Raw genomic sequence first — 27415 nt, 5'->3', positions numbered from 1 at the left:
TGTTGAATCATTTACTAGATCTAGAAGTAAACATGAACAGACCGTGTGATGTAAACAACACATTACACGGCGATTGAATGACTTGTATTCATGCTCGTGTGTGCCCTATAATGACGTGTTTGTGTGTATGTGTGCTCTGTAATCGCTTTTTGAGTGACAAATTTAAGACTAGCATAGCATTTCTTTCTCGTAAATTCTGGATTACTACTACAGCTATTGTTTATTCTTAGTGGTCTAATCTAGAGGTAAGATATCTTAATTCAAGCGGGATGATTTCAAATGCGATGAATTCAAATTCAAGCGAGATGAATTCAAATTCAACTCGAGAGGTTGTACTTCCATACAGTGGCGTAGCGAGGTCGGGTATCACCCGGTGCGGCACTCAATGGTGTCACCCCCAAGAGGCGTAGCGACCCTTCCCGGGGACAAACTTTCAAGTTTTCGTTGCACCCCCCCCTCAAACTTTTGATTTTGCACCCCCCTCAAACTGTCGATTTGCACCCCCCCCCCTTCAAGTTTTTCTCTATATATTTTGCTATTTTTTGCCTTGGTGTCACCCCTAAATGGTGTCACCCGGATCCGCCCCCCCCCCCTCGCTACGCCTCTGCTTCCGTAGACTCTCACAGACAAGCACTTGCAGAAAATTGGCAGAAAATTGACAATATTCTGGGGGGGGGGAGAAGAATCGGACCTTTGTGACGAGGGTAGTTCAGTTAGTGTGACGATATTTTTTTTACATTAAAAATATATTTTGAAACTGAATTTCGACGTTAATTGCATCATTAAAATTGCATCATGGATTTTTTAACGACGCAAAGGATAAAGACAAGAGTATTTGTGACGTCCTTTTAAGAAGGGGTTTTGAAATTTTGTTACGTCATCTGGTGGCAGGATGTGGATGGGTTCAAGGGTAAAACTGTTGGTTATGGCTGTCTTGAAAAGTTGTCTCCCTTATTTTTTAAAGTTGCTAATTGTCATGTAATTTCTAGGAGAGATGTGGGTCATTTCACTCTTACAGCGGACAGCTCTCCGTGGACAAATTCAAGTTCACGCCCCCCACATGTTCCTAGATTTCTCAACTCGACGATTAAATGACTGCTCTCACAGAATATATCTCTTATTCCACCGATCCCTTTCTTTGAATTAACTGATCCCTTTCTTTAAATCCCCCGATCGCCTTACCTTTCAGTTTATAGATGACGTCACGTCTGAGTACCCCAAACATTTTCTCTCCAGACTCCCGAGCCCTTACTCCCCATACAATATCTCCTGACTACCCCATCCTCTTTACGTTGCTCCTCTATACCTCACTAGGACCTACATTAAGTCAACTAGGACCTACATTAAGTCAACTAGGACTAACATTAAGTCAACTAGGACCTCCATTAAGTCAACGAGGACCTCCATTAAGTCAACTAGGATCTACATTAAGTCAACTATTGTCTACATTAAGTCAACTAGGAGCTACATTAAGTCAACTAGGAGCTACATTAAGTCAACTAGGATCTCCATTAAGTCAACTAACGTCTACATTAAGTCAACTAGGATCTACATTAAGTCAACTAGGAGCTACATTAAGTCAACTAGGAGCTACATTAAGTCAACTAGGGTCTACATTAAGTCAACTAGGGTCTACATTAAGTCAACTAGGACCAACATTAAGTCAACTAGGATTAACATTAAGTCAACTAGGAGCTACATTAAGTCAACTAGGATCTCCATTAAGTCAACTAACGTCTACATTAAGTCAACTAGAATCTACATTAAGTCAACTAGGACCAACATTAAGTCAACTAGGGTCTACATTAAGTCAACTAGAATCTACATTAAGTCAACTAGGACCAACATTAAGTCAACTAGGGTCTACATTAAGTCAACTAGGGTCTACATTAAGTCAACTAGGGTCTACGTTAAGTCAACTAGGGTCTACGTTAAGTCAACTAGGGTCTACGATAAGTCAACTAACGTCTACGTTAAGTCAACTAGGGTCTACATTAAGTCAACTAGGGTCTACATTAAGTCAACTAGGGTCTACATTAAGTCAACTAGGGTCTACATTAAGTCAACTAGGGTCTACATTAAGTCAACTAGGGTCTACATTAAGTCAACTAGGGTCTCCATTAAGTCAACTAACGTCTACATTAAGTCAACTAACGTCTACGTTAAGTCAACTAGGGTCTACATTAAGTCAACTAGGGTCTACATTAAGTCAACTAGGGTCTACGTTAAGTCAACTAGGGTCTACGTTAAGTCAACTATTGTCTACGTTAAGTCAACTAGGGTCTACGTTAAGTCAACTAACGTCTACGTTAAGTCAACTAGGGTCTACATTAAGTCAACTAGGGTCTACATTAAGTCAACTAACGTCTACGTTAAGTCAACTAGGGTCTACGTTAAGTCAACTAGGGTCTACGTTAAGTCAACTATTGTCTACGTTAAGTCAACTAACGTCTACATTAAGTCAACTAACGTCTACATTAAGTCAACTAGGGTCTACATTAAGTCAACTAGGGTCTACATTAAGTCAACTAGGGTCTACATTAAGTCAACTAGGGTCTACATTAAGTCAACTAGGGTCTACATTAAGTCAACTAGGGTCTACATTAAGTCAACTAGGGTCTACATTAAGTCAACTAGGGTCTACATTAAGTCAACTAGGGTCTACATTAAGTCAACTAGGGTCTACATTAAGTCAACTAGGGTCTACATTAAGTCAACTAGGGTCTACATTAAATCATTAAATCAACTAGGGCCTACATAACGTCAACTTTCTCAAGTTTTCTTAACTTTGCGTTCATTTCCCTTACATTCCTGTGGCCTACACAAAGGGTCTTTAATTTTTTCAAGTAAAAAATGTATTTATAAAAACAAAATATTACTCTTAATTAAAAGTATATGATGCCACGCCATTAGAGTCCAAATAACTTAAATTACCACGAAACTAACATGCGCAACCCTAATCTAAAGCTACATTACACTGCATGTCAATACCGTTTGTATCAATACCCAACACAAAACACAATCATATTAAAGAATAAAACTGTAGGCTAGCAGAACTAGAAATCTCGTGGTTTTGATGTTTGAACATGTGCGATGTAATCTAAGATTCTGCCTTAAAGTTTGTAAAGGAAGGAATAATTGAGGCTACGCCGCTGTGTATGAAATGTTTGAGTAGGTATATTTGTAGCACACCTGCTATTTACAAATATCGATACCATTTGATGATTTAAGTGAGGTTGGCGCCATTAAAAAAAAACTAGATGTTTTTTTTCATCTGTTATCAATCTTAAAAAAAAAGTGTGTGCATATAAAACAACTTTGGCAATGCCTTCTCTCTGGAATGTATTTGAAATTTGATATTCCCCGCACTTAACTGAAATACCACAAAAGAATGCAAAGGCTGACGTTTTTTATTAACTAATTTTACATTAAACACAAATTATCAACATCAGAATCTGGTGTGCGCTACAAGAGGGCTGTGAAGTTTTTGTGTGTGTGTGTGTTGATTTTGTTGCAGAGAAGTTGACATCATTATTGGTATAATTGGAGGGGAGGCTAAAGGTGTCACTCACATCTGATGTGCTGTCGTTCAATCTGATATGTTGTTTGTTACATTGATGTTCTGAGTTGGTGGGTATATGAACCACACTCTCGAAAAACTATACCACCAATACTACGTGATAAAGACAATAAAATCTCGACCAGTTGTACTCAAGTTCTTCTACATTCGCGGGTGTGTTATGTCCTCTAGCGCTGCCCAGTGCCCAGTGTTTGACGTACGAGTGTGGTATGCCCTCAAGCGCTGCCCATTGTTCGACGTTTCGCTTGTTTCGACTGCCCAATATTTTACGAGCCCTGCTTGATTCCAAAGAAGCGCCCATTCTAATTACCGATAAATAATATTATCTTTACACCTTTACGTGCGCGTCGCCTCCCCGGGCCCTATGCCAGCATCCCGCCATTTTTTTTGGCACCGATGTCTTTAGAATGACCCCCTCCCCACCAACCCTGTTCATACCTACGTTCTTGTGGTAAACAGAACGGTGTTTTCCCACGCTTCTTCACCTGGCGAGCTGCAGGTAGTTGGCTGGAAACATTGCCATGGATCCAGAATGGTCTTGCTTATGTCATAAGTCTCTTCAGCGGGAGAAAAACTTCAAGGCGTTAGTTTTTTTTTGTGGTTTTTTTTTATCTGCTGTTGCGTGTGATTGATCAAAAGGAATGGATCATTTAAAATATTTAATGGTAAGTTACATTTCGATTTGTTAAAAAATGTTAACTAAAGTTGCTAAAGATCAGATGTGAGAAAAAGTTCATTTCATTACTTAGATTATTATGCACTTGTGTGTGCTGCAGAGATACCATTGTTTAGTATCAGCAGAGTTTCTTTCAGGCATCTCTCCGCCCCACCGGGGAACACGCCCCCCCTTCTCCCCCTTATTTCAACTTGTGTCCAATCCCTTGCAAAATTTAATCGCGCCCCTAGACATTACAAGGGCTCCTCCCCGTCCCCCGGAGAAAAATATCTGAAAGAAACCCTGGATATCATCGACACAAATTATTTAGTTGGGTGGTGGGGGAAAGTTGGCTGAACTAGACAGGCAAATTATATCTGACAGAAATAACATTGGCTAATTAGCTAGACAAATTATATCTGACAAAAATAAAATTGGCTGAATTAGCTAGACGAATGATTGAGTTCGTAGTTTTAGCTGCAGTTTTATTAACAGTTTAAAATATATCCCTCACTCTTCAATCCCCCCCCCCCCCCTTCTCATTTCCTAGTTGCCACTTGTTTTAGAACTGCCCATATTCAGTTTGACTAATTACAAAGCTCCCTTACACAAAATCACGTCGTTGTTAGCTGCGTCGTTGTGTCTTTATTACCCCCTCACCCCACCCCAGCCTACCTTAGAGCTCAACCTCTTCTGGCCAATCAAAGTTGTGTTCAAACAACCAGACAGACCGGCCTTAAGATATGGCACTTTTCTGTTTTAACTTATCACGGCTCATTGAAAGTGAAATCGATAATTCAAAAACCAAAGGGTTAGAATAATAATAAAATTATTAGGCGTGGGATAGGTTAGAACCAGTATACTGATGCGAAGGGTCTATTTGTTTGGTACATGCAATGACCACCTGTGACGTTAAATGGATAGGTTCTAGGGCATCTTTAGATCGGCCTGTGGTCCTCAGCCAGGGCATCTTTAGATCGGCCTGTGGTCATCAGTCTCGCGTGCAGATCACATGTATGCCATTTGGCGCTGGCAATGTGTTTCCTATCTCTGGAACTACAACATACTTTGACGGCAGTTTTCTGCATCATGTAAAGTGTCTTAATGTAATTTTAGCACGAGCACATGGCTACATTAGCGCTCATTACAGTCTGGGATTGGTCCAAATACAGGGGCATAACTCGCTAATCAAAAGATTGCTTTATCGATGTGCTAAAGGCAGACAACGCACATCTCCGTTGATGTACTGGCTCCAGATTTGGCGCCAGATGCCCATAGTTTTGGCACCATTAAAGTAACATTCCACAGAATTTACGCACATTCGATGAAGCTATTAATTAGATAATGAATTATCTGGTGGGTTTTTGTAAAAATAAAACAGCTTCAGATAACCTATATCAACGTGTCTAAATATAAGAATCGATGCTGATTTCAACTTGTCTAAATATGAGAATCGATTCTGATTTAAACTTGTCTAAATATGAGAATCGATGCTGATTTCAATGTTGGCTTGTTTCCACCGCGCATTTTTAAATTTGCTACGTCTGGTGTATTATTCAACTCGATACTTGTAATCATTTTATTTATTTTTTAAAATGTGAAATTAAAAACTTGACTTAACCCATTGTGGCACCTGGGGAGCAAAGGGCAGCAACCACACCTCTCCACTGGACTCTGTATTTGGCTGCTCTCCTTATGTGCTCCCACATGAGGCTAGCGATCTCTTCTTCTCCGTGATCACTTAGAGATTTTACATAGTATTAAAAATAATTTCCGAAAATAAAGTATTCACCCCATGATAGACATAGCTGAGATTTAGTACTTAATCTGCTAACTTTATAACCCTTTTTTACCTGCACACAAACTTCGACTGTTACCTTTCCACCCCACTATTGTCATAGTCTTCACAAAAAAGGTAAGTACCCCAAATATTTAAATGTTTCATAACTCCGCCTTCCCTAGAAATAACCCTAAATGTTTCAAACTGTACCTTCCATTGACCCTTGAAATAACCCAAGCCTTAACAAAAATTGTCAGTTTTCATCATTAACAGACATTTGCTGCGACATATTTAAGCTCAACTCCTACCGCAAACGAGCACTTCCCTACATAAGTGTGAACCCCTCCCCGACATTTTGATGTGTCATTTATGGGTGGCCACTTAAGCAGGTTTTCTTAATTTATTCTATTTCATTTGGATTTTGGTTTTGGCAGTTTTATATCGTTTAAATGAGAATATTTTGTTTAGAATATTTTAAATGTATTTCAAAATTATTTACAATGACATATCAAATGTTTGTGATTCTATGACGCTATTGTTTTAAAAGAATACTGAGGATAATTCCTAGACCTAATAATATCATTGTTCAGTGTCGTTTTGTTTTCGGGTGATTTTCAATTTATTATATAATTCATCTCAGCATCCAATGTTTTGTTTTGACAGAGAAGGAAGGAATGCAGATGATAATGGCAACATCTGGGGCGAGCCAGGAGGACAAGAAACCAGACACTGGACACGCGAGTGACCACTGTCCAAACACAGAGACTCGCCACAGAGCATCTCCGGGCGGTGAGCAGCCCGCGGAGCGCAGTGGATTGTGGGGAAATGGATCAGACGATATGGACATTGACTGGGCAGATGCACCAGCAAATATGTTGGAAAACTGCAATGCATCAAACTGCATTAAAGCGCCATCTAGTGACGCGTGTACAGATACGAGCGTGAGTCAGGCTGACGTCATCAGCTGCTCTAGTGCGCCACCTAGTGACGTCTGCCCAAACATGAGTCAGACATACAACCAGCGATCTCATCATCCGCTCAACGAACCAGTGGTTCAGACTACAGAATGTGACGGTATAAATATAAGCAGCAGTAAATACTTCAGTAGCAGCTCGTTGACAAATTTAAACCCCAGTCCCAGCACTTTCAACAAAGGACATCAAGTTAACGAAAAGCAAAAAACCAATGATTTTGACGAGAACATGAATTTCTCCGAAACTATAAACAAAAATGTAGCTACAGTACGTAGTAACACAAAAAGGATAATGGTCAATTTATTTGAATCTATCGATGCAACGAATCTGATTAGTATAAAAAATAATTGGTCTATACTCGATTCTCTGCGCATGTCATCCCCAACTGTGAACTCACACGAGCAGACTATACATCATCCAAGCTACGCCTACAGACAGGAGCCGCCCATGTGGACGTCACTCGCCTTACGAGATTTTCTCGTCCAACTCTCGCAGATCAGGTGTCCCCAGCCGCGGCGATTACTGAAGTATCGTAAAGGAAGCATCGTATCGATACATGATGCCACAAAAAGTAAGGAGCAGTACCAATGTAGCGAGCAGCCACTTGAAGAGATGACAGTCACGGAGAATCTGCTGGGTCGGGATATGGGTTTTTGTGATATTCCTGATCTAGAGGACAGGCTTTGTGAGTTTTCTGAAAGTCGTGAAGACACTCTAATCGATACCGCTTTTACTGAATATGACGATATTAACACAGGAGTATTGTCTGATGAATGTCGTGACCTGCGGGAAGATCGGAGAGACTTGCGTAATCGATTACCATCTCTACCTGATTGCAGTGACTTGTTAAAGTATTGTATGGATGAAGAAATAACAGACGATGAAAATGAATTGGATGATATTGCTAGTTTAGAGGCTACAGAGGTTGTGACGTCACGCCCCACCAACCCAGTCGCGCGCTTGCTCTGCTATGGTGGCCATCAGGTAAAATCCTATGACTTTTTCACTGGTGAAAAATTATGATTCATTAGATCGTCATTAATTTTTTTTTTTAAAATCAATGTTTCATATGTATTCGTCCTTGGTATGAGATATCTGAATCCGTGCATTTTTCCAGACATTTTTCTCTGGGGATTGTGGGAGGGAGGGGGGGGGGACGCAATTAAAAGCTTTCGGTCCACCTATACACCCCCAAAAAGGAAGAAACACTGCCACCCCACCCCCCCCCGACAGAAATTTTAAAAATTCTTTTATAGAAAATATAATTATACTTTAACAAATGTGCACGTCCCGTCCCCCATTTTTTAAATAAATTTAAGTAAGCCCCGGGAAGTTTCAGGTGCCCCTCCGACCCGTCCCCTGCTCTGGAAATTAATGTCTAAAATATGGTCTACAACCTTATGTCCTATTCTTTCTGTTTTCTACTACTTGGCGTCTTTAATCTTTAGGTGTGATACCCTCACGTCTACGGTATCAGCATGATAGCACCCAAGTAAGACGTGGAGCGCAGTTTTTTCTTTAAATCATCACATTTTCTAAACGCTAGCCTCAAATCGTGGATATATTCTGAGTGTCCGTTATCTTAAAGTGTTGGGCCCTCCTACCCAAAACATTTCTTTGTAAACTGAGGATAGTATCTCTCGCATTTCCGACTTTTAAAATGCCACATATAGCGTGTTCTGTGATACGTACGTTTAACTTGTCTCATGTTTTAGCTATTTTATCACGCTGACTTTTTGGACCATCCTTGTAGGCCCTACACGAATAGAACTTGAAGACGGGGTGGTGGTTTTTTCTTTTGTAAGGTGGGAAGTGGGGTTGGTCTATCACTTTGTTTTCATAGTTGGGCGAAATCTCGGTCATTTAAAATGGTTGAGTTGGGTGACCAGTGGGTCAGCCATATATGACGTCTAGGCGGGTTGAATGTTTACTAGTAGCCTCGGTATTTTGAATAGTGCCGTTGTTTGGAGAACTGTGGGGAGAGAGGATTTCTGGAAATGTTGTACACGACTGAGAAGTTGTAGGCGGTAATGATGTAAGCCTGCAGTCGTTTATGTGGTAGGGCAAATCCCCCCCCCCCGTATGTTACACTTATAACAAATATGTGCCCAATCTTTTGGGGTATCCATGTTTCATATCGAATCACGAATGACTAACTAGTATATATAAGTATAAAAATATGAATCATAGGGTCATAGCATGACAATTCTAAGGAGTTAAGTTTTGGTATCAGAAAATATTTTAGCAGAATTCCACCTCACTCAATCAACATTTGTAAAGCATAACGCCATAATGCTAGACCCCAACCTATTAGAATTTTTTAAACATATTTTCATTCCTTGATGGTCATTCTAAGAGCTGACCAAATTTTAAAATGTCCACAGCATTTCCTACCGGTTCGTCAAAAAGATGAACTCTTCACAGATGAATAGTGTGGTCTCTGAATGGTGATGTCTACAGATATAAAGATGTGCCAACAAATGGCTAGATTTCAGTTGTATTGCCTCAACTCATACCTCGAGGTAGAGCAAAAATATGACTACGTTCGTATTGTACTGTATAATAAAACAGCAGTGTTACTTGGCTATAACAGTATAACACTACATTTGAGATGACATGTAATGATGTATATATTAAATGACCTTTGACATGTTTCTATGTAGGACTAAACTGATATTTGTATATCTTGTAAATACTAAAACACCTTGGGTATTGTATTCAGACATATCAAGTCTTATTGTACATATTTATATTTTTGGCTTTATTGCCCTGTTCTTTCATGATACACTTTTATTTGTTTCCTTTACAATTTTACTTTAATTGCATTGATGTGATTTTTTATACACAAAAAATATTTAAATGTCAATGAACTGTGAGGACTATCTGTGAGGACTATAACAAAACATACTTAGAATGTTGTCTATTCAGAGGATATTAACAAACATAGTACACTAGTCTACTAATATACTGCTTGTTGAAGGTAGCATTGTTTCAAATAAAATGTATGGTTCAACTACACTTACATTTGTACGGTTCATTTGACTTTCTTTCATGTCTTGTATCAAATTTTCCACTATTAGAAATGTATGGTCAGTTCCCCATTAAAAAAAATATGGTAGTCTGATATGAAAATAGCTTACAAAATCTTGACATCCTTGCTGGAAGTGAGTGGCTAGGGGCCTTAGTTCAGACCATCTAAAAATGACTGGATTGTCAGGTGTGCTCTGCTGGTTGACAGTTCAAAACTGTCACAACATGCAAACATAATGACATTCATATCATCTTTGCTAGTTTGTGTCCAAGACACATGGGGCAGATGAAGTTTTCCTGACGCAAGCTAAGTACTCATAAGAGCTGGGTGGACTCGGGGACATTCTACTGATCTGAACCCAGATTAAAACTCGAGACTCCTGGGTCAGCAGTCTAGTGCTCTACAGCTAGGCCACAGCATCGTCAATGACATTCGTATACTGACAGTTTAACAGTATCACGACATAATGACATTCAGAAGGTTCTGAAATTCACTCTTAAAAATAGACTCAGAATTAAAAAATGTGGCATGTAGATGAAAAATGTCTATGAAATTATGGTATAAAGCAATAATTACATAATGGTTAAAAAGAAAAGATGTTCCAGTGTAATTGAGTACATGTGAAAAGTCATTTTTATTTGAATATCTACATATCTACAGGTAACAAAACACTGTAAATTTCAAAAAAACAACTTGCTTAGTTAAGTTAACTAATCATCCTCTTGTTGAAATCTCACCAAAGTTAAAATACTAGGTAGTAAGCATACAAAATAAATGTATGTGAATGCTAAAATATAGCACTTACTACTAGTACAGACTACCATGCTAATTCACAAGAAATTAGATTTTGTTCCAAAACATACATTGACATTTTAAAGGAAAATATTAATGTACAACTTTTTTCTCACACAATCATAAAAAGACATTAATAAGACTGTACAATGGGGGTAGCTGGTAAATTTTTCCATGGATCATCCAACATACTTGAAGAAATGTAATCTTGGATGTTGTTCATACTCTTTTGCCTTCGTGAATTTGGTCTCTAAAAAATAAAACAAATATATATAAAATAACTAAATTAACATAAAATAAATCTGTAAATAACTAAAAATAAAATAACTGCATTGATAGCTAGCAATTTGTTTGTTTACATATTACAATCACAAAAATGAATTTTAAAAACCCAATAACGTATGTATAAAATGAATTAAAAACATATTTACAGCAAATTCATTCTGGAATCCAGTTGCAGGGGAGCTCTGGTACCCTCTGGCTGGAGTGTGAGGGCTGTAGTTAGCAGGGGACTGAAAGTGAGATCTCTGCTGGTTTGGGCTAGTAAACTGCCCTCTGCCCTGTGAAAAACTGTTTGGGCTAGTGAACTGCCCTCTGCCCTGTGAAATACTGCTTGGGCTAGTAAACTGTCCCCTGCCCTGTGAACCACTGTTGGGACTAAAACTGGATCCTACATTCTGGAATGGATTATTATTGCTGAATTTTTTCCCACTGTCCTGAAATGGGTTTCCCTGGCTAAAGTTTTGACAGGGTTTTGGGAAAGTCTTTGTCGTGCTGTCATTCTGAGACCTGTCTTGACTGATGTGGTTGGGACTGAAGTTTCTGCCTCTGTTATGTGTGTAGGGATTTTGCCTATGGCCACGCATGGAATTTTGAGTACGTTCTTGTGAATTGTTGCCTATAGGACTGCTCTGGAGTGAACTGGGTGCCCCAGATGCAGGAGATCCCCATGATGGTGGCATTGAAGAGGCCTGGATTTAATTAAATAGAGAAATTTGTGAACGGCATCAACAAGTTGATAGTTTGATACTCTACATCTAAATAAATGTTAATAGACACCTAAGTTAGAATTAAGAAAAACAAACATTGACAGTTTAATTAACACTAATTAATAGTATTGTATTCAGTTTAAGATTAGGAAGTAGAAGATAATTTGGAGGGTCGTTTAGTAGGTGGATTATGGAGGTTGTTCTGTGTTTACTTTGTCATATACGAAGTATAGAGGAAGTATTGAAAGCGTGCCAGTAGCTAGCTCTTAGACTAGAGTACTAGACTAGGGGGGAATTTTTAGGCCGATGCTAGCCAGAATAAGATACGCATGCGATACACATGCGCAATGAAGAGAAACTACGACTTAACTTCGCGGCGATGTTTTCTATGGTACTGCGCATGCGTGTGTTGACAACAGCAGAACCCTAACACCAACCCTAATCCTATCCCTAACCTTATCTCTCATTCTAGCCCTAACCCTAGCCATAGGTCACTGCGCATGCGCAGAGCTATCTTTTGCCAACTAAGTGGAGACGTTGGGGAGAAAAATCTTCCGAGTAGTCACTTCGGAATTTTTATACCAGTGTCCAAAAATAGAATCTTCTTTAAAAAAGGGGTATTAGCATACTGGTAATTTAGTAATTAACAAAATACAAACATGGCTGGCTAATGTAACCCTGTCCCTAACCCTAGTCCTACCATATGCCTAACCCTAAAATAAGTTGAGATTACAATACTACTATGACTATATTAAATATTAGTACTATCAACCCAACACACCTATTTTATGGAAGAGTCTATTATCAGACATCTGTATCTAAAATCAACCCTATATTTTACTATAGACTATAGTTAGGCTACTTTAACATTATTATTAGTAGTAGTAAATAGTAATAAGTTGTAGTTTTTCTTACTATTTGTGAAATCTACTTAATTCTCAATTTAAACATGACAACTGAATAAAAAACGTCCATACTTTATCCTCTAGGCACTAAATTTGGGGGTTGTAGCGAGTTTAGACTAAATTATTGAATTTTAAATTTATTTGTCACTCACAGCTATGATATGACGGATCATCCATGACAACCTGGTTAAAAGTTGAAAGGTTTAACTTTTTAAGTGACCGTGAAATAGATCTAATTTTTTTTCACAAGAGAGTTCCTAAAAGTAGAATTGGCCCGTCTATCGTCGGGTAATATTTTTAGAGGAAAAAAATTTAAGAGAATGTCATCAGAAAAGAATTAAAAAAAAGACAAGACAGAAGTGATTTTTGAATTCTTTTATTTCTTGAATTTTATGACATTTTTTATTGTACAAAAGAGCAAAAAAAAAAAACCATGCCAGGTAAACGTATCCATTCAAATAGCGGTCACGTGGTCAAAAAAAATAAAAAAAATTTGGTTGTCATTTCTCGGTCGATCTTATAAAAAAACGGTTGAAGATATTTGATTTATTTTTTCATAGAATGATAAAACTAATAATGCTTTACTGTGGAAATCAATTTTGTGATATGGAAATCTATATTTAAAAAGTTATATTATTTTGAATGACACCGACTTTAAATTTAGCCAACATCCCCCAAAGCAATTTTTGAAAATGCTTTTCTGGCATATTTAGCCTTGCCACCTATAGCATGTTTTTATAACGTGAAAACCCGCCATTTTACTCGTGATAAACATTTTTAAAAGTAATTCTAAGAAGGTCTCTGGAACTAAGTCGAAAAACTCGCCGGAAGTCATGGTCCGATCCTTACGCCATGTTCTGGTTAGCAACCAAGGACGCTTTTAAGTTAGTGAGCCTCCCTAATAAGTTGTGTAAGCATTACTAGTAGTTAGTAACTAAGTAAGTTAGTTAGTAATTTAATTAGTTACTAGATCTAGTTAGTAACAGAAACTGTATTGACTCTAGTATTGTAGTACTAGAATAACTAGATCTAGTAACTAGTAGTAGATCTAGAAATAGATCTAGATCTAGTAACTAGATCTAGTACTAGTCTACTAGAAGATCAATAATCAATCAATATGATCTCTAGATCTAGTAGTAGATCGACTAGAAAAAGAATCTAGAATCTAGATAAGATTAGATCTAATCTAGATCTAGTTAGAATAGATTCAATAGAAGTACTTATTAAGTACTTAAGACTTAGAGATCTAGATCTAGATCTAAGTAGATTCTGCTCTCTAGAGACCAGTCCGTCCAGTCAATCATTCAAAATTCAAATTAAATTACCATTTATTTACTATAATAGATCTAGGATCTAGATCTAGATCCCGTACAGCGACTTGTAACTTTATAGATCAAGCTCTAATGATTAGATTAAGATCTATCTCTAATATCTAGATCTATATTATCAATAATCTAGATGTAGACTAGATTCTAGATCTAGGCCTACTCGGCTACTGGTTTGCGTTACGTCTAGTGTTTTTACTTGGACCTGCTGAGCCGGAAGTAGACGTTTTAAATGCTTGAGAAATCCAAGCTAAGAAAGTCTACTGCTACCGACTGTCGTATAATTAACTTGAAGATGACAAGTAGAAAATCTGAAACTAAAACTAGAAATATTTAAATATTAAATATGAAAATAAGTTACTGTATTGTATAGATCTAGATCTAAGTATTAACTGTATAGTTATTAACCTAAGGATAGATCTTAATAAAACCGTGAGCTACTTTCATCTGGAATAACCATGGTGGAACCGCCAAATAATACGAAATTATTGTTGGTCGAAAATGAAAAAAATAAAAATGATGCTGAAGCAAATGATGATGATGATTGTGATAGACTTAGTAGAGAAACCATGCCTAACAAAAATATTAATAAAGAAACTGAAGTCAGTTGTGAACTGGATGGAGATGACTTTTCTGTTATCAGTCAAGCAGTACAAACAAATTCGTCCACAGAGAATAGTTTCAATTGCAATTCAATAATTGAACTAAATAAAATTATAAGTGATAAAAACAAAGAAATCGATAGATTAAACAAATGTTTGGCGAAGGCAGAAAGGCTTCTAGAAAGATCAAACAGTTATAATGAAGATTTACGTAAAGAACTTTCAGCCATAAGTTCACAATTGCATTGTTTTAAAAATAAAATTGAACATTTGTGTAACTCATCTACTCAAGTTTGTGCTGCTGATATTGATGAAGGTGAGTAAATCCACCAAACGACACATTAAAACGCAAAACAACTGCCTCAGTCATCATTTAAGATTTTAAAATTATACCTTGTTAGCAATCAACAAATATTGAGTTGCAACTTTCAATTCTCAGGCCTAAAAGTAAGTTCCCCATTTGTACCTGATGAAGCATATATAAGGCAGAAGTGTTAGAATTCATCTGTTTCTAGATCACAGCATATAAGGGATATTATGGTCTGTCCTATGTCAATCTGCCTTTACTTTCCAACTTGAGTCAGGTACCCATCAGTCGATCAGAGCTGGGTGGACCTGAAATGTCCTACAGGCTTTAGGTACCCATCAGAGCTGGGTGGACCTGAAATGTCCTACAGGCTTTAGGTACCCATCAGAGCTCGGTGGACCTGAAATGTCCTACAGGCTTTAGGTACCCATCAGAGCTGGGTGGACCTGAAATGTCCTACAGGCTTTAGGTACCCATCAGAGCTGGGTGGACCTGAAATGTCCTACAGGCTTTAGGTACCCATCAGAGCTGGGTGGACCTGAAATGTCCTACAGACTTTAGGTACCCATCAGAGCTGGGTGGACCTGAAATGTCCTACAGGCTTTAGGTACCCATCAGAGCTGGGTGGACCTGAAATGTCCTACAGACTTTAGGTACCCATCAGAGCTGGGTGGACCTGAAATGTCCTACAGACTTTAGGTACCCATCAGAGCTGGGTGGACCTGAAATGTCCTACAGGCTTTAGGTACCCATCAGAGCTGGGTGAACCTGAAATGTCCCACAGACTAGTCCTACTAGACAAAGCTGTGCCATAAGTCTTGCTAATCTATTAATATTTAATAGTTGCTGTATTTAAGTTTTTCTACAAACATTAGGTTATAAAATTTATTATCAAAATATAATGTCAGTAGCAAAATTCACAAAATAATAGCTTCCACATTTTTCTGGAGCTCATAGAAGTAAAACATTTTTTGTGTGAATAGCGAGAGGAATTTAATGCTTTCTTTCAAGCTAGGTTTTAATCTGGCATCTGTAAAATAAACCTATTATTTATTTTTCAGCATATGGTTTGAAACCAATGCCACAGTGGGAGCCAGTCAGTGATGTAAGTCAAAAAAATATTATTCTAAATGTTTTTATGTCTGGTAAAAAATGATATGTTGACTGGTCGGTTAAAATCATTCTTAAAGAAATATGCAACAGAATGTGTACATAAAATGAAGTGATTTTGATCTGTTGATTCAAGTTAATTTAATCAGTGGTGTCAATATTGTCTTGTATAATGAATAATTATTTTGTAAGCGCCTAAACTAAATCGGATGTTAGTTTAATAAGAAATTTAAAGATTCGTCATGTTCTAAACTTAAAATATATAGACAAACATTAATAGGCCTAAATAACTTACATTGGTCCAATTATGATTAGCTGTAAAAGAACATTAGATATTATCATGTTGAGGCATTGTCTTATTTAGGATGTTTTTTTTTGTGTCAACATTGTCTTAAGTACTAAACTTCTTAATATAATTTTTTTCAAAGAATACTGGTGCACTGTCAATAGCAGAAAGTTTGAAAGCTGCAGCAGAGGAAGAATTAAAAAAGATTACATCAGAAATCCCACCCAGCAATACAAATAGAACACATACTGATATGAAAGATGCAAGTGGGGAGTACGTGTATGATGCAACATCTGGGTTCTATTACCACCCTGCCACAGGCTACTACTGGGACCCGGTAAGATTACACTTGAGCTTGAACACCTAAAGAAGAAGTTGATTTTAGTGCAGGAACCAGTTTGTTGTGTAATCACTTTTAAATTTAGAAAAAAAATTTACTTAATAATTTCATTCCAGAATTCTGGGCTGTTTTATGATTATACAACCGGGACATATTATCAGTTTGATTCAGAAACTGGTGAATACAAACTATATTCTGTTGTAAATGAGCCATCAGCACACATAAAGACCGGATCAAGTAACTCGGAGGTAATAAAACTATAGTGAACATCTAATTATTTCAAGTTATTTTGACTGAAACAACTCAAGGGCTTGATTTTAAATTTTGCACATAAATACAGCAGAAATAATTCATTATATTAATTAAAAATTAATTTATCTGTTATTTCTAGCATTAGATCATTTCACATCTTCCAGACTTAATATATACATTTTTGTTTTGTTATTACTTGTGTTATTTACTGTCAAACCTGTGATGATGCTCTTAATAAACACATAGCCTACATCTAGCATGATCAAATAATTAGATCTGCTAAACTTTGCATTTACCATGTTATGTATATTTTCAAACTCCTGCTTATTCTATCCTAATATAAAAAAGCCTATGTGTGTACTTCTCTCTCTCTCTCTCTCTCTCTCTCTCTATCAGCATGTCCCAAGCATAAGAGTATATTATCTTTAACTATAAATGGAATACATAAAAATACAGACTTTTTTTGAAAATAATAAGTTGGATGTTTTAAACGTATAACTAAATTTTATTTAAAGGAATGTAGAAACACATTTTTAATTATGCAACAGAAAAAGTGTTTATGGTGTTGTGACAAGAACAAAGCTGGGTTTCTAACGGAATCATTTAAGTCTCTTGATCAGTAGTAGTCATAACTTACCGTACATTGTATAGTCCAACTTAAAACCTAAACATGAAACCATAACATGATGAAAAAGTAAGACTAGAAATTAAATAGACTTGTTGAGCTTAGATAAAGGTACTGAACTATTTGAAGTATGAAAGCGCTGAGAAGAAGAAAAAGTGATTATTAATTAAAAGAAAAAACCAAACATTAGAAGAGATAATTAAAACATTTTAGCTGTTTGCAATATTTATTCTATGGCTCGCCAAACAAAGCAATGTTTATAATTTGAAAATAAAATTAAAAATAAACTATTTGGTTAGTAATTATAAACGTAATTGTTTTCTGTAAAAGAAGTAACCTAACCCAGTTGCTTTTGTTCCAGTCAGTTTATCATTGGACAGACAGCCCCAGTGTAATTGACAGCTTAGCATCTGATCTTTCCAACATGAAAATTGACCTGTATTTGTGCCAGAAAAATGCATTAGGTAATTATCTAAAATCCCTTTGAAAATTATGTGTGCTTGTACCAACATATTTTATTTATTTATTTGTTACAGATCAAGGGAAGCGAGTTTGGGGCCAGTTCTGGCTTAAAGCTATCTAAAAGAAGAAGGGTAAAACAAAAGAGACATAAAAGAAGACTGAAGTCTACAGTATCAAAAGTAGTTAGCTCAGTTGTGATCACTGTGTCCAGTGGAGAAGAGGATGAGAAACAAGACAGAGTTGAAAGAAGGAATAAAAGGGAAAAAACAAAAGCCAAAACAGACACTACAGCAGATGTAGAGCAAAGAGAAGAACTGACAGAGGAGATAACTGTTGATGATGAAAATAAAGATAACTCTAGTGAATCATCAGGAAGTCTGGCTACAGGAGAATCAGAGCTAGAGTCTGGAGAATTATCTAGTGATAGTTCTGATATTGAGATGTTAGACGTCAAAGCAGAAGTTTCAGCATCTGAAGCTGGCTTGGAGTTGTCTGATTATCAGCCTTTAGGTGCTTTGGTTTAATATTGTTTAACAAAAATTTGTGTTTTTAACTCTTACACTAGCATTGGTTACTTCTCTTACACTTGGTTTTTAAGCAAACGTTTTTTTAGACATCCAGTTTTTGGTGGAAGTTTTAAAATATCCTAACTTTAAAAAAATCTTTCACAGAAATAGCGGACAACCACCCGCCATGTATTAGAGTTATTGTTCTTGAGTCTGAGAGCCTTCAGATGGGTGCCCTACACATTATCACCTGCGCTGGTGGGATGATTGGACGAGAAGAAAACAAAGGAAATGTTTTAGAAATACCTGACAAAAGTGTCAGCAAGGCAAGTGACTTTTCTGGAGCGTCAAATTCAGGAGCAGCTTCTGGAAATTTGATACGAGATTTAAAAAAAAAATGCCTAATAGCTTGTAAATTAATTTTGATCGTATCTAACTCTTTGATATATGAAATTTTTCAAATGAATTTTGAAGCATGTTTGAGATCATTTAAACTGAGATGCTATTTAAAACTTGAACTCAACTTTTTATATTCTTTTTGCAGGTACATGCGCAGGTGCAATATGACACAGACAATAACTGTTATCTTCTTTCTGACCTGGGTAGCCAGAATGGAACAATTTTAAATGGAAACAGAATTTCAAAGGTCAGCATTAGAGTTTGGCAATCTGTTTGGTGGCTGTGATCATGCTAAAGGGAAAGAAAATTGAATAATTATTGCTGGGGTTGTGAATACAAAAAAATGCAGGCTCATAAAGCTTTCAATGCCACATTCTGATTTCTAATTGAAATATGTTATTACAGTGTTGAGACAAACTCTACATCTGTTACTTCCTGATTTTAATTTAAATATGTTGTTGCAGAGCCGAGACAAAAGTTGCGAGAACCAGCTGTCACATGGTGATGTCCTTCAGCTGGGCAGCACCAAACTTCTCCTCCACATCCACAAGGGTTATGAAACTTGTGAAGATTGCGAACCTGGGCTAGTCCAGGCCAAATTAAAAGCACTTAATCCAATTAAAAATGGTGAGTCTATTTTACTGATACATCTCATTTCAATCAATGAAATTATATTTTTTCAGCTTTAGTTATATATTCTCTCATTATTGCTCTTAACTAGTATTATGCTTCACTACAACATCCTCATGTAATAATGGCTTCATTTTGATTTACTGTCTTTAATTTCCATAATGGGTGCAAAAAAAACTGAAAGCTTCCTTCTAAAGTAAATTGAATGTTATAGAGCAATTTATTTTCTTGCTGTTATGATAATTATAAGCTCATTATGCAGTTCTGCCATTGCTTAAAATATTTTATTTTCAGACTACAAAGTATTATCAAAGGAAGAAAAGTTGCTCCTGAAAAAGAAAGAGTTAAAAAATATCAAGAAAAAGTATGGACTGCAGGTAATCTAACTCACATTAAAGAAAGATGGGTCAGCTTAGTGCTGACCACACCATCCCTTATGCCATGTCACAGAAACTACTACTTCACTTGCCCCATGGACCATCAGGATCAGAAGGGAACTTTATTAATAAAAAGTTACCCATTTAACCTGGTGGCCATTAGGACGAATGAAGTCGAGCATGTGATTCAAAACTTAACGGCCAGCGATTTTATCATTCTACCATCTGACTATGCTGTCCCATAGCTAGATCATTAGTAAAAGGAATTGTGCATAGAAATACAAAATGTTTTTTAAAAATTCTTTGATTTAATTAATGTTGTGGGATAACATACTTCTAATTAGTTTGATTAAAAATCGTCTTCAGAATTCCAACTTTGAAAACCCTGGTACCAAGTTGAATGATGACTATTGTGACAAGGCATATTTGAGAAGGAAGTTCATTGGTAGTGAAGCTGAGCATACAAGGCGGGATGAACTGCCAGCCTCTGTACACAGGTAAACTAATTAGCTGGCCACAGATAAACTAATTAGCTGGCCACAGGTAAACTAATGTAGTCTTACATTTACTGGGAACAGGTAAACTAATGGTCAATGACACAAGACTAATGTAGTCTTATGTCTACTGGCAGCCGACCAAACTAGTCTAGTCTTACAGGGATATGCATAGAAAAAAAAAAAAATCACCAAAACCTTGATTTTTCATCATACTGTGTTTCTTGCACTTTTAGATTCTTTGTCCATTTTTGTATTAAGCAAATAATAACTTTATGGAGAAAAAAAAATTTAAGTTGCTGAAAATAACATTTTTATGACCCCATTATTAAAAAAAGATAATCATTTTTATTCCCAATCTTACACGCTCTCTTCAAAAAGTTCAATATCCATCATCATATTGTATCTGGCATCATTGGAAAGCTGGATGTCTCATGTATTCGATAATCATATTTTCCGTCATCTCGGATACACCCAAAATTACTCAAAAACTGTATTTTCGTGTCCTGCTTCTGTATTTGTTTTTCATGTAACAATAAAACTTTTGTCACAAGAGCAATATAAAGGCTTTTATAGAAAAAAGTTTGTTAAAAAAATATGCACATTTTAAAACTTTCGCATACTAATCCGAGTGCATTTTTTCAAAAAGTTGTTATGACAAAAGTTTTAATATATAAAGAAATATAAGCAATACCGAAAAATTCAAAATGGCAGATGTTTTTTTCAGATTTCCAATACAACAGAAATTGTTTCAAACCCATTTTTGCTGTTTAATACTTTCTTTTATGTGCCAAACATGTTAAAAGTAGTCTAAAGGCTTTAGATCTTAAATAGTAAAAAATAGAAAAAAACAGTGCATATCCCATTAAGTCTACTGGTAAATAGGGCCATACATATCTCCTTAACCTAAATTTAAGAATACACATCTTTGTAGCCTCAATTTAAATATTTTCTTAGCTCTTATTGAAAAACAATTTTAATCTTTTAAGAAGAGTTATCTCACTATATACAATTTTTTAAAAAGTGTAAGCTTCTACACTGACAAATTCTCAACTTTTTTTAAAGCCCAATTTCTGCTGAAAACAAAGGTCACAAGCTGTTGGCCAAAATGGGTTGGAAAGATGGACAAGGCCTTGGTAAAACAAACACAGGGATATCTGAGCCGGTAGGTCTTATCTTATGGTTAGATACAAATGTTTGGGGCTATCACAAATCTTTAATATGGCAACATAGTATTTTCTTCTATCTACTCAAAAGAAAATCCACCTACTGTAAGTTTAGAGTGTATAAGACTATTTTTTAAACACAGAAAGATGTCAAAAAGTTTGTGGTTTTCTTATGCACCAGCAGGTGTCATTTTATAGTAAATCCTAAACTCTATAATACTATAATTTTACTGGAAAAGTTGTTAGTGGGGGGGGGGGATCTTATTTGCCATTGTCCTATAAGCTGAAGAATAACCCACGTTTTAAGTCTACAAGCTCTTGTCTCTCTACGCCCCAGGTTACCGTGGAAATGAGGTTAAACCAGAGTGCAGGTCTGGGCTCTGCCTCTGGTCACACCGCCTCACTTGACCAGCTCCACAGTGCCAGTAAGACCAAGAGGTGGATACACACACAACAGCGCTTCCAGAATCTGGAGAAATCTGGCACCCAACTGAGGGAGACAACTCCTGATGCAGCTGTTGGTGACCAGGGTAGCGGGGACTTGGACAGTGCTGGATCCGCTGGGGACACTAGTGGCACTAAAATGGAAACAAATAGCAGGACAGTATGGGTCAGTGGCGGCAAGGAGCAGCTTGGTTACCCTTGACCACTGGTCTCCTTTGGCCACTGGTCACCCCTGGCCATGGTCATCCTTGGCCACTGGTCCCAACAAACAAATGGTACAAATATAGTCAGTCTATTGTGTAGATGCATACAGGAGCTTGATGAATATGGCAGGGAATGTGAGGACTTTGAGTCTAACCTGAAGGAACAACTGTGCTGACTCGCTAGTTTATGGCTTGACTAACATTCTTGTGTCATTGACCACTGGTCAGAACATCCTTTTTAAGCTCTATGTAAACAAGTACTAATGCTACCTGAGTGATTAACTACTGTAACTGACCTTTAGTCAAAAGAGCCAGTAGCTAAGTCCAGTATGAGGTTCAGTACCATCCAGACTAAAGCCACTGTACCAGTCCTGACCACAACAAAGGTACCAGTCCTGACCACAACAAAGGTACCAGTCCTGACCACAACAAAGGTACCAGTCCTGACCACAACAAAGGTACCAGTCCTGACCACAACAAAGGTACCAGTCCTGCTGACCACAACAAAGGTACCAGTCCTGCTGACCACAACAAAGGTACCAGTCCTGCTGCCCACAACAAAGGTACCAGTCCTGCTGACCACAACAAAGGTACCAGTCCTGACCACAACAAAGGTACCAGTCCTGCTGACCACAACAAAGGTACCAGTCCTGCTGACCACAACAAAGGTACCAGTCCTGCTGACCACAACAAAGGTACCAGTCCTGCTGCCCACAACAAAGGTACCAGTCCTGCTGACCACAACAAAGGTACCAGTCCTGACCACAACAAAGGTACCAGTCCTGCTGACCACAACAAAGGTACCAGTCCTGACCACAACAAAGGTACCAGTCCTGCTGACCACAACAAAGGTACCAGTCCTGCTGACCACATCAAAGGTACCAGTCCTGACCACAACAAAGGTACCAGTCCTGACCACAACAAAGGTACCAGTCCTGCTGACCACAACAAAGGTACCAGTCCTGCTGACCACAACAAAGGTACCAGTCCTGCTGACCACAACAAAGGTACCAGTCCTGCTGCCCACAACAAAGGTACCAGTCCTGCTGACCACATCAAAGGTACCAGTCCTGACCACAACAAAGGTACCAGTCCTGACCACAACAAAGGTACCAGTCCTGCTGACCACAACAAAGGTACCAGTCCTGCTGACCACAACAAAGGTACCAGTCCTGACCACAACAAAGGTACCAGTCCTGCTGACCACAACAAAGGTACCAGTCCTGACCACAACAAAGGTACCAGTCCTGCTGACCACAACAAAGGTACCAGTCCTGCTGCCCACAACAAAGGTACCAGTCCTGCTGACCACAACAAAGGTACCAGTCCTGCTGACCACAACAAAGGTACCAGTCCTGACCACAACAAAGGTACCAGTCCTGACCACAACAAAGGTACCAGTCCTGCTGACCACAACAAAGGTACCAGTCCTGCTGACCACAACAAAGGTACCAGTCCTGACCACAACAAAGGTACCAGTCCTGCTGACCACAACAAAGGTACCAGTCCTGCTGACCACAACAAAGGTACCAGTCCTGCTGCCCACAACAAAGGTACCAGTCCTGACCACAACAAAGGTACCAGTCCTGACCACAACAAAGGTACCAGTCCTGCTGCCCACAACAAAGGTACCAGTCCTGCTGACCACAACAAAGGTACCAGTCCTGACCACAACAAAGGTACCAGTCCTGCTGACCACAACAAAGGTACCAGTCCTGACCACAACAAAGGTACCAGTCCTGCTGACCACAACAAAGGTACCAGTCCTGCTGACCACAACAAAGGTACCAGTCCTGACCACAACAAAGGTACCAGTCCTGCTGACCACAACAAAGGTACCAGTCCTGCTGCCCACAACAAAGGTACCAGTCCTGACCACAACAAAGGTACCAGTCCTGACCACAACAAAGGTACCAGTCCTGCTGCCCACAACAAAGGTACCAGTCCTGCTGACCACAACAAAGGTACCAGTCCTGCTGCCCACAACAAAGGTACCAGTCCTGCTGACCACAACAAAGGTACCAGTCCTGCTGACCACAACAAAGGTACCAGTCCTGTTGACCACAACAAAGGTACCAGTCCTGCTGACCACAACAAAGGTACCAGTCCTGACCACAACAAAGGTACCAGTCCTGCTGACCACAACAAAGGTACCAGTCCTGACCACAACAAAGGTACCAGTCCTGCTGCCCACAACAAAGGTACCAGTCCTGACCACAACAAAGGTACCAGTCCTGCTGACCACAACAAAGGTACCAGTCCTGCTGACCACAACAAAGGTACCAGTCCTGCTGCCCACAACAAAGGTACCAGTCCTGACCACAACAAAGGTACCAGTCCTGCTGACCACAACAAAGGTACCAGTCCTGACCACAACAAAGGTACCAGTCCTGCTGACCACAACAAAGGTACCAGTCCTGACCACAACAAAGGTACCAGTCCTGACCACAACAAAGGTACCAGTCCTGCTGACCACAACAAAGGTACCAGTCCTGACCACAACAAAGGTACCAGTCCTGACCACAACAAAGGTACCAGTCCTGCTGACCACAACAAAGGTACCAGTCCTGACCACAACAAAGGTACCAGTCCTGACCACAACAAAGGTACCAGTCCTGCTGACCACAACAAAGGTACCAGTCCTGCTGACCACAACAAAGGTACCAGTCCTGCTGCCCACAACAAAGGTACCAGTCCTGACCACAACAAAGGTACCAGTCCTGCTGACCACAACAAAGGTACCAGTCCTGACCACAACAAAGGTACCAGTCCTGCTGACCACAACAAAGGTACCAGTCCTGCTGACCACAACAAAGGTACCAGTCCTGCTGACCACAACAAAGGTACCAGTCCTGACCAAAACAAAGGTACCAGTCCTGCTGACCACAACAAAGGTACCAGTCCTGCTGACCATAACAAAGGTACCAGTCCTGACCACAACAAAGGTACCAGTCCTGACCACAACAAAGGTACCAGTCCTGACCACAACAAAGGTACCAGTCCTGACCACAACAAAGGTACCAGTCCTGACCACAACAAAGGTACCAGTCCTGACCACAACAAAGGTACCAGTCCTGCTGACCACAACAAAGGTACCAGTCCTGACCACAACAAAGGTACCAGTCCTGCTGACCACAACAAAGGTACCAGTCCTGACCACAACAAAGGTACCAGTCCTGACCACAACAAAGGTACCAGTCCTGACCACAACAAAGGTACCAGTCCTGCTGACCACAACAAAGGTACCAGTCCTGCTGACCACAACAAAGGTACCAGTCCTGACCACAACAAAGGTACCAGTCCTGACCACAACAAAGGTACCAGTCCTGCTGACCACAACAAAGGTACCAGTCCTGTTGACCACAACAAAGGTACCAGTCCTGACCACAACAAAGGTACCAGTCCTGCTGACCACAACAAAGGTACCAGTCCTGACCACAACAAAGGTACCAGTCCTGCTGCCCACAACAAAGGTACCAGTCCTGCTGACCACAACAAAGGTACCAGTCCTGCTGCCCACAACAAAGGTACCAGTCCTGACCACAACAAAGGTACCAGTCCTGCTGACCACAACAAAGGTACCAGTCCTGACCACAACAAAGGTACCAGTCCTGCTGCCCACAACAAAGGTACCAGTCCTGACCACAACAAAGGTACCAGTCCTGCTGACCACAACAAAGGTACCAGTCCTGTTGACCACAACAAAGGTACCAGTCCTGCTGACCACAACAAAGGTACCAGTCCTGACCACAACAAAGGTACCAGTCCTGCTGACCACAACAAAGGTACCAGTCCTGTTGACCACAACAAAGGTACCAGTCCTGCTGACCACAACAAAGGTACCAGTCCTGCTGACCACAACAAAGGTACCAGTCCTGACCACAACAAAGGTACCAGTCCTGACCACAACAAAGGTACCAGTCCTGCTGACCACAACAAAGGTACCAGTCCTGTTGACCACAACAAAGGTACCAGTCCTGACCACAACAAAGGTACCAGTCCTGCTGCCCACAACAAAGGTACCAGTCCTGCTGCCCACAACAAAGGTACCAGTCCTGCTGACCACAACAAAGGTACCAGTCCTGACCACAACAAAGGTACCAGTCCTGCTGCCCACAACAAAGGTACCAGTCCTGCTGACCACAACAAAGGTACCAGTCCTGCTGACCACAACAAAGGTACCAGTCCTGACCACAACAAAGGTACCAGTCCTGCTGCCCACAACAAAGGTACCAGTCCTGACCACAACAAAGGTACCAGTCCTGCTGCCCACAACAAAGGTACCAGTCCTGACCACAACAAAGGTACCAGTCCTGCTGCCCACAACAAAGGTACCGGTTCTGCTGACCACAACAAAGGTACCAGTCCTGACCACAACAAAGGTACCAGTCCTGCTGCCCACAACAAAGGTACCGGTTCTGCTGACCACAACAAAGGCATGATGACTCAGGCCTGATGTTGCGCCCATTCATGTATGAATGAGGCTATTGTTTAGATTTGTTGAATACAATTGTTTTTGATATTGATTTATTTATTGTTATTTTATACTGGTTGTGTGAATTGAACGTCTAGCTCCAAATTGTCTTGTTCTCTTATGTTTAAAATGCGTGAAATCTTATTTAAGAGCGAAACAAACCGACCATATCAGCTGGTGGTAACTAGAATAATTGGGTCACAACACAATAAGGGACATAATCTAACTCTTTCAAAGGGAGAAGATTCATATTTCTGTAACTAGCATTTCCTGTTTAGCTGTTTCTTTATTTAAAACCCAACGCTTGGCTAACCTGGTGTTGTTTGACTGCATTATGGGATTTCCCCGCCTCATGGGCTCAAGTTCCACTCAAAGATCCTGCAACTGTTCTTGAGACGCCACACGTCACCAAGGATTAGTTGATCCTCAGCTGAGATTTAAGTTTTCAAGTGGTTTGAGACTCCTTCAAATCTGAATAGTCTGTGCTGCATTGAGTGGATATCATTAATATGGTTATTGTTATATGGTATGGCTGTAACAGTGGGGTTATTGTACATTATTGTTATGTTGCTTGTTATATCATACTTTGAGCTCATTGTTATGTAGATTGTTGTAAAGGAGTTGTAATTTGAGCTAATTGTGATATAGATTGTTGTAAAGGAGTTGTAATTTGAGCTAATTGTTATGTAGATTGTTGTAAAGGAGTT

The 27415-nt window shown here is 39.0% G+C and overlaps 3 protein-coding genes across 5 annotated transcripts; 2 read left to right on the top strand and 1 right to left on the bottom strand.

Moving 5' to 3' along the window:
• Positions 1–118: 118 nt before the first annotated feature.
• Positions 119–10112, top strand: LOC131936100 (uncharacterized). 2 transcript variants are annotated; one of them, XM_059292964.1, is made up of 3 exons: positions 119–245; positions 6679–7973; positions 9374–10112. In XM_059292964.1, the coding sequence occupies exons 2-3, from the start codon at positions 6690–6692 to the stop codon at positions 9419–9421; spliced, it is 1332 nt and encodes a 443-aa protein (XP_059148947.1). In that variant the 5' UTR covers positions 119–245; positions 6679–6689; the 3' UTR covers positions 9422–10112. The 2 variants fall into 2 exon arrangements, with proteins under 2 accessions (XP_059148947.1, XP_059148946.1); XM_059292963.1 differs by lacking the exon at positions 119–245 and adding an exon at positions 4071–4245.
• A 520-nt stretch (positions 10113–10632) lies between these two features.
• Positions 10633–14245, bottom strand: LOC131936096 (variant surface antigen E). The gene is made up of 3 exons (XM_059292952.1): positions 14032–14245; positions 11244–11783; positions 10633–11062 (listed from the first exon to the last, which is right to left on the bottom strand). The coding sequence occupies exons 1-3, from the start codon at positions 14032–14034 to the stop codon at positions 10946–10948; spliced, it is 660 nt and encodes a 219-aa protein (XP_059148935.1). The 5' UTR covers positions 14035–14245; the 3' UTR covers positions 10633–10945.
• An 83-nt stretch (positions 14246–14328) lies between these two features.
• LOC131936143 (angiogenic factor with G patch and FHA domains 1) lies at positions 14329–22617 on the top strand. Of its 2 annotated transcripts, none has more exons than XM_059293050.1 (12): positions 14329–14949; positions 16002–16045; positions 16479–16673; positions 16793–16924; positions 18090–18525; positions 18687–18847; positions 19066–19167; positions 19385–19547; positions 19845–19927; positions 20294–20424; positions 21487–21586; positions 21925–22617. In XM_059293050.1, the coding sequence occupies exons 1-12, from the start codon at positions 14490–14492 to the stop codon at positions 22231–22233; spliced, it is 2316 nt and encodes a 771-aa protein (XP_059149033.1). In that variant the 5' UTR covers positions 14329–14489; the 3' UTR covers positions 22234–22617. The 2 variants fall into 2 exon arrangements, with proteins under 2 accessions (XP_059149033.1, XP_059149034.1); XM_059293051.1 differs by lacking the exon at positions 18090–18525 and adding an exon at positions 17915–18017 and having other exon boundaries at positions 21925–22616.
• Positions 22618–27415: the final 4798 nt, after the last annotated feature.

The sequence above is a fragment of the Physella acuta genome, unplaced genomic scaffold (genome assembly GCF_028476545.2).
Source record: "Physella acuta isolate Inbredline_101_S28 unplaced genomic scaffold, ASM2847654v3 ptg000168l, whole genome shotgun sequence".
Lineage (NCBI taxonomy): Eukaryota > Metazoa > Mollusca > Gastropoda > Physidae > Physella > Physella acuta.
Note: the sequence above shows the minus strand (reverse complement) of the source record. Positions and strands in the feature narration are given on the sequence as shown.

What these genes read in the sequence shown, in the direction of transcription:
- LOC131936100 (XM_059292964.1), top strand. Translation starts at nt 6,690, where the DNA reads ATGCAGATGATAATGGCAACATCTGGGGCGAGCCAGGAGGACAAGAAA. An exon ending in TCTGCTATGGTGGCCATCAG is followed by an intron (nt 7,974 to 9,373) that starts GTAAAATCCTAT and finishes AAATGTCCACAG; the next exon opens with CATTTCCTACCGGTTCGTCA.
- LOC131936096 (XM_059292952.1), bottom strand. An exon ending in GATTCCAGAATGAATTTGCT is followed by an intron (nt 11,063 to 11,243) that starts GTAAATATGTTT and finishes TTTATTTTTTAG; the next exon opens with AGACCAAATTCACGAAGGCA.
- LOC131936143 (XM_059293050.1), top strand. Translation starts at nt 14,490, where the DNA reads ATGGTGGAACCGCCAAATAATACGAAATTATTGTTGGTCGAAAATGAA. An exon ending in AGTGGGAGCCAGTCAGTGAT is followed by an intron (nt 16,046 to 16,478) that starts GTAAGTCAAAAA and finishes TTTTTTTCAAAG; the next exon opens with AATACTGGTGCACTGTCAAT. An exon ending in GTCTGATTATCAGCCTTTAG is followed by an intron (nt 18,526 to 18,686) that starts GTGCTTTGGTTT and finishes AATCTTTCACAG; the next exon opens with AAATAGCGGACAACCACCCG.